We start from the raw sequence: 7,069 nt of genomic DNA, 5'->3' as shown, positions 1-7,069 counted from the left end.
CTGGGAGTGAACAGCACAATAGATCATGCAGATCAAATAGGCGTTTTCACGGACCCTGCGACGGTAAGCACCTCTGTCTTCAAGCAACAATACATTGGAAGTCTAAGCAACGATACTGATGAGCTTTGCTCTATCCTTAGTACCAAGAAGTTGAGCGAATGTACCTCCTGTTTGCGCAGTTGGTGACGAGGATGTGACGACTGGCTGGCTGCATTAACAGAAAATCCTGCCTCACTGCCTCACCCTTTATGACTTTGCGACTTGTTCTATTGGCCAAAGGCAGATTAGGCTGCAGATGGATGGTTTGGGGGATATCTCGCTGTTCCCCCTTTGAGTGATTAGTCTTCCCTGATCCCAGGAGCGAGACACATCGCTCCAGTCTCAGACGCTAGCGGACAAATGATCCGAACCGAATTTACATAGCCCATCATAGATGGGATATTTTCCAAGGTCCTTCATTGTCTGCATTCAGCGAAAACTGTCCAAGGGTACCTGGCGACAAGGATGGATGGATGTTCGTGGATAAATAGATTCGAAGTGGGGTGAGGAGGGGGTTGTTTAGTGATCGGTTCACCTTCCTTTTGCAAGTCTCCTTGGGCGTGCGCCCGCCTCGTTTATAAAAGTTGCCCAACCGTCAGTCACGGTGTGCCCTAATTAGTTGTCGGTGGCTACAACCCCGCGGCACTTACGCAGACGCAACGAAGACGCGGAAGAGTCATCTCGCAACTTGATCGAACAGATGCGAGCTCTTGAACTCTACGATAATGTCTTCCTCAAGGACAACCCGGCTCTCTATGGTACTGTCGAGCGTACACATACCGATTCCTACGAGCCGTTGGACGATGACTTGATCATTGGATATACTGAGGTGCCCATTGACGTCCTGAACGAATTTGTCCAGGCGGGCGTACCTCCTCCTGGCTATGTCTATGTCGAGTTTGAAGACGAGTCCGCTGGAAATGCGCTGCTAAGTGAGGATGATATCGGTTTGCTGTCTCGCACCTTTCAAATCGGCGACAACGTCAAGCGAGCGAATTCACCCATGACGGGCGCAGTTGTGAACTTGTCCGAATCCTATCTCCTTGCCCCCATCCTCAGCTGTCCAAGCTACTTCACATCTCCGTACCCAAGTCCGCAACAGCTACCAAAGTGCGGGTTCGACTGCCCGGCCTCCACATCTCCACAAATACCCCATCCTAATCCTCACGCCCTCCTCTATGATGTTCCGTCGCGGGAACTCAGGCGAGCTCAAGACCTGGTCAAGGATGATTATCTGATAGCTGAGGATTGGGTCGGGCAGGTGGAAGATGTTCAATACGATATAGTCATCTGTCTCGAAAACCTGTCAATTGTGGTAGTGAGGAACCTCTACGGCCTCTATTTGCCTGTGAAAGACAACGGAAAGCCTCTCATTGCGCTCCCAGAGAGCGATGTGTGGCGACCCGACGGAGTTGTGGCTCTCCAAGGATGGGCCCATACTGTACCCTTGATACATCCAAGAATTGGGCAATTTGTCGTCGCAGACCGCATGGTGCTGCGTAGAGGGCGGTGGCTACGAGGCACTTATGATCCTAAACTGCCTCCCCAGGGAACAATCCTTGAGATTCGAGCTGGAGAGGCTGCGGTACATTGGGAACAACGGAATTTCCCTCTCAATGTTCGCAAGAGACGGGTGCGACCTAGCCCGCCCTATGAGCTGGAACCATATCAAAACAGTAGAGACTTCAAGAGCTCAGCTGCCTTGAGGCCGCGGACGGATATGATCATATATGACTCGGGGAAAATGCCTTTCAAGCATCAGGCTCAAGCTCATCTCGGAAACTCTTCCAACGGAGTCCAAGGACAGCAAGGTTCCGAAATCACTGACTATCGAGATATCTGTTCTGGCCAAGACATTGAAGTTGGGGATCACGTGAGGTTTCGTGATCCTACTGCAGCGGCCGTCAAATACCAGGGCGTTGATGGAACACTTCATGGCAAGTTCCTCAGGTTTGACCCGGAACTATTCTATGGATGGGACTTGAATGAATTTAAAGTCCTTCAAATAAAACAATCAACCACTGTTCTCTGGCAGGACGGGTCAGTCTCAACAGTTGATTCGGCACTGCTCTATGGGTATGCATTGTTTGAGCCAGATTTGGCGCCCACTGATGTCGTACTCAAACGTGAAGGCATGCGCCAAAGAGCGGTGGGACCTCGAGGCCATGGTCAGGCGGGGATCAGGGATTTCGATGAGATGGCATTCTTTGAGAGTCCCCATGATCTCCTGCCAACGAGCGTTGGAATCATTCAGAATGTTGATATTATAGAAAGAGTGGCCACAGTACGTTGGTTTAAAGAACCCAAGATTGAACTCCGATCGAATGGAGAAACGATATCCCCCCACTCCCGGTATGGGCCCATCGGGGATGATATCGAGGACGTTTCGCTGTATGAGATCATGTCATTCCCTGCATTACAACGGAAACGCAGAGACATGTGCATCCTTACAAAACCAGAAGCATCAACGGCATCCAAACAAGGTGAAACTAGCTCTCATGGTGTTTCTGTGAGCAAATCTGCTAGAAGCATTGGTACATCATCGGAGGCAACACAGCCACGATGGCAGAGAACTTTCCCTCGGGGCTCTGGTGGCTCAGGACCAGAGTCATCAAGCAAATCTAAACATCCCGTTGATTGGTTTGGTGAAATAGTCGCCCTTGGCCTTGACGGCTCGAACACCGTGCGACTAGGAGGACTTCAACCCTGCCAAGATATTCAGATCAGTTCAGATTGCATCTTGGCGCTCCTCGATAACGGCGACGATTTTCCAGACGACGCTAGTGACGACGCTATGGATCTCGACTCTGTCCTCGGTTCTGGCGGGTCTGAATGGTCAGATGATGGGGACATTGAGCCAATCTTGGAGACAGTAGAATATGAGGGAGGTCACCGACTTGACAATGATAGTGACAGTGAAAACTGGGAGTCAGAGAACGGTGAGGAAGACGACGAAGACGACTACGTAGAATTTGCTGATGCTCAAGAAGAGCTAAGCGACACCGGCGACGTTGATATGACGGCAAACAATGGGATTGCTGTTGGGCCGGACAGTCCCAGTAAGCTGGCCGGTATAATTCACCTCAAGAAGCTGCTTGCTGCTGAACCGCCTCCTCAATTTGCTGTTTTGGAGCAGGATCCGCCTTCGGATCAATTCGGCTTGCGTTCAGCCCCAACAGCAGGAACGTTTTTGAAGCGAATAGTGAAGGAACATGGTGCACTAGCGACATCACTCCCAGCTGGTGAAATTTATGTGCGTACTTATGAGAGTCGGCTGGACTTACTGCGCTGCTTAATAATTGGGCCACGGGATACACCTTATGAAAATGCGCCATTTCTGATCGACCTCTACCTGCCAGAGAGATTCCCTACCGACCCTCCTCTCGCTCATTTTCATAGCTGGACCAGCGGACTAGGTCGCATCAACCCCAATCTATACGAGGAAGGTAAGATCTGCTTAAGCTTACTAGGCACGTGGGCAAGTAAGCATGATTGTGAGAAATGGAGCGAGAAAGCCACCCTCCTCCAGCTACTTGTGTCTTTACAAGGTCTTGTATTTGTCAAGAAACCGTTCTACAACGAAGCAGGCTTTGAAGGCTATGAAAATGACAAAGTTTACACCCGTGAATCGGAGCTATACAGCGAAAAGGCCTTTCTCATGGCACGAGGGTTTGTGAAATACGCTTTGACCCAACCTCCGCGTGGGGTGGAAGATGTTCTATCCTGGGTGTACCTGTCGGCACGAAACGCCAACTCGACTTCACTTCTCAAAACAGTCATAGCACGGGGGAGAACGATAGCTCACAGATCTGAAGAAGCCAGGCGGCAGCAAGATGAAAGACTCATGGATGCAGTTGGAGAAACAGAGGATGGGATGAGTGCTTTTCTAAGGCCATTGAGCCGAGGAGCAACTGTGATGCTTAACAGGACTATTGACGAATTGGAACGACAACTTCAGCAGCTGGATATGAAGTCTAATGACTAGATAAGATCAGAGCCGACGGGGCCGAGCCTGTTGACCGATAATGCACGAGATACCCCATGAACCATGATGAATGAATTACTGAGAGCAGTTTGTGCCTTTGTGAACAACAGTCCAGACAGCCATTAACTATGTGTCACATAGTCTTACCTAGTTGACATCTCGTCGTTAGGCTGTGTAAGCCAGGCTTAGTATCGAATATGGTGCCCCAGGTACCAGTAGTGTGAGTGTGCGTGGAAGACGGGAGATGGAGATGGAGGTCAGTCACTGCCCAAGTCCGGGTATTGGTCCGAATCCTTTGTTGGCAGGGGCGGGGTGAAATACATAGGGAGGGCAGGCACATCTGTGGGGCCGTCGCAAGGCTCATTGAGTCATTAGGCGCGGCTGGGCATCCCGGCAGCGGCAAAGCCGCCCGGAGCTAGGAGAAACAATGTTCCAGAACCACCACCGCGCCTTCTCTAACTAAACCCACCTCCTTCCTCGGCCAGCTCCTTCCACTTAGAACTCTCTCCATATTCACTTCCCCAGATTTCCATTTCTTCGATCTCTTTGGAGTCCGGCCCTTTCTCATTCATTCTCTAGGCTTTTGGAGTGGGCATAGTTATATCCTGTCTGTGATAGGTTGTCTATTACATACCGCCTTTGTCTCATATCTCTTTGTCTGGCTTATTTATAGGCAGACCCTGTTTGGATTGTCCCCAAATTGCGTGGTGATACCCTGTCACACCCCTCTTAAGCAACGAAGAGACACTTTCACTTTCGCCTTGGAATTCGCACACGTAGACGTTGAAAGCCTACGCAAGACATCCAACCTGTCCAATTAATAAGTCCTCCCCAATGGCATCCCCAGCTCTCCAACCAACTCGCCCTGCGGGCTGGATTGATCCACGACGACCAGCAGATTATCCGATTATTCTAGGAGCCAGCCTGAAAAACGAGAGCAGCAACACAAAGGACTCACTTGTCAACATACGCTATAACTGGCAGCCAAAATCCGGATTCACTTCTCGCAGAAGCAAGCTCACCAAGTCTGGCGACAAATATGATCTCCGCTTCAGACCAGCCGACAGCGACGATGACGAGGGAGGTGAATTTCAGTACAGCGGCACCCTGAATCGCCAACATTCAGGTGGCGGTTCCAACCAATCTACAAAGAACCTTGCTCTTATTTTTGATAAATCCAAATCCGCTTTCGTGCTTGAGTCCCTCTCAACCGCGCTCGACATGAATCTTAAATCTGGCGCGGGATATACCGCCAAATCCGCTCGGAAACTGCCCCAACTGCCAGACAATGACAGCAATCATCACCAGTCGTCGAATGACAATACACAATCAACAGGGAAAAGCAAATCTTCGCCTCCGATTGAAGACGAGCCAGGTGACTCGTCAAACCCCTTTGACTACCGCCACTTCATCGCTGAAGCACGGGAGAGCCTTGAGAAGTCCACTCAACAACAGGCTGGGAACCGTACTCCAATCAGTGGTATCACAACTCCAGTGCCACCCGGCGCCAGTCGCTTTGTGTCCACCACACCTCAATTCCGAGCTACTGGTGCGGTGCCAAAAGCATCATCGACGCCTCAACAACGTAAGAAGAAAGAAGAAAGTTCATCTTCGCGTGGTGGACTAGGCCACTCCCGCTCGACATCTTCCACAACTGCAAAGAACGCCACATCCGCCAAGCGAAGCACAGCTTCCAAGCCCCTGAGTAAGGAGACAATAACAGATTCGGACTCTGAAGCTGACAGCGAGACCATTGCTGTATCTCGTAACCCTGCGCCCAAGATATCCCGTCCAGCAGCTGTCAATAATGCACAACGCTCCAAACCCCCTGGTGCCAAAGGCCATACCAGGAATGTCTCTGCCAACATCGGTAGCTCCCCCCATATAATTATCAACGATGACGATGGTGATCTCGAGATTGATATGGGCAGTCCGGAACCAGAAGATCGCAATCGGAGGAACAGAGTCGACCCAGAGATGTTCCGCTCTCACACTGGCACACCGATTGGCGGCCATAGCTCGAATGTCGGTATGGCAGGCAGCAGACCCTTATCGAGGCGTGATGACGAATCTCGCTCTAAGGACGGTCTTGCTGGCAGCAAAAGAGATCGAGACGTGTCAATGAAAGACATTGAAGCGGAGTCTTCGCCCTCGGATGAAGACGGGGATGTCGAAGAATTCGAGCTCGGCAGTCCGCAGGAGAAGCGACCTTCTTCCTCATTGCTGAATTCCTCGCACGTCGAAAAAGATGATGACGAGGAGGACAGCGGGCTGGCACCAACCCCTCCAGCCCCAAGGACCGATCGCATGCAGGTCGATGAAGATGATGACGAGGACGACGAGGACCTGCTTGCCGCTGAATTGGAGGCTGCGCTAGATGAAGAGGACGAGGCTGCCAGTGCCGCAATTGGGCTAGGGATTGGAATGCAGCACCACCACCACCACCAACAGAGTGATGAGAGTGAGGTCAGTGAGGAGGAATAATCCCTCTGCGGTTAGTTTGCTGTTACTTGAGGGGAGCCAACCGGGATGCATCCTACCTGGCGGCGCTCCTTGATTGCTCTTCAGCGGTAACGAAAGATGTGAGCGTAATACGGGGTTGACTCACGTGCTGCCTGCCCAGGGCAGACGAGCTCTTAATTGATTGATGTTTCTGGTTGAGCGCTGCAGATACGCTGGGGGCTTTGATACTGGACTCAGATGCAGAAGGTACCTTCACAGCTGAAGCATAGACTGGGAAGGGTCACATGCCACCACGGCGGAACCGCCATCTTTTAGAACCCAAAAAGGTTTTTTCGTAGCGCAATCTACGTATGCAGCGGATCTGTGAACGAGCGTAATTTTATTCATCCGGATGCTTTCTTTGAATTTGGAGACTTTGTCACCACGATCATGCGGAGACGCCATCTGGCACGTACGAAGCAATACTAATGTTCCCTCGATCGGTGGGAGTCAATAGATGTCCGGATTTGTAATTCTATCATTCTCATCAGTGATTCTCTCATCTAGACCATTTCCAGGCAGCTGGTTCACAGTGTAGAAACC

General features: G+C 51.0%; 2 protein-coding genes across 2 annotated transcripts; both read left to right on the top strand.

Moving 5' to 3' along the window:
• Positions 1-739: 739 nt before the first annotated feature.
• Positions 740-4,024, top strand: A1O9_02394 (uncharacterized protein; the record flags this gene model as incomplete). The annotated part of the gene is made up of 1 exon (XM_013407968.1): positions 740-4,024. The coding sequence occupies one exon, from the start codon at positions 740-742 to the stop codon at positions 4,022-4,024; it is 3,285 nt and encodes a 1,094-aa protein (XP_013263422.1).
• An 834-nt stretch (positions 4,025-4,858) lies between these two features.
• A1O9_02393 (uncharacterized protein) lies at positions 4,859-6,508 on the top strand (the record flags this gene model as incomplete). The annotated part of the gene is made up of 1 exon (XM_013407967.1): positions 4,859-6,508. The coding sequence occupies one exon, from the start codon at positions 4,859-4,861 to the stop codon at positions 6,506-6,508; it is 1,650 nt and encodes a 549-aa protein (XP_013263421.1).
• Positions 6,509-7,069: the final 561 nt, after the last annotated feature.

This window comes from Exophiala aquamarina (assembly GCF_000709125.1).
Source record: "Exophiala aquamarina CBS 119918 chromosome Unknown aczIA-supercont1.2, whole genome shotgun sequence".
Classification (NCBI taxonomy): Eukaryota; Fungi; Ascomycota; class Eurotiomycetes; order Chaetothyriales; family Herpotrichiellaceae; genus Exophiala; species Exophiala aquamarina.
This window is presented reverse-complemented; position numbering and strand designations above follow the sequence as displayed.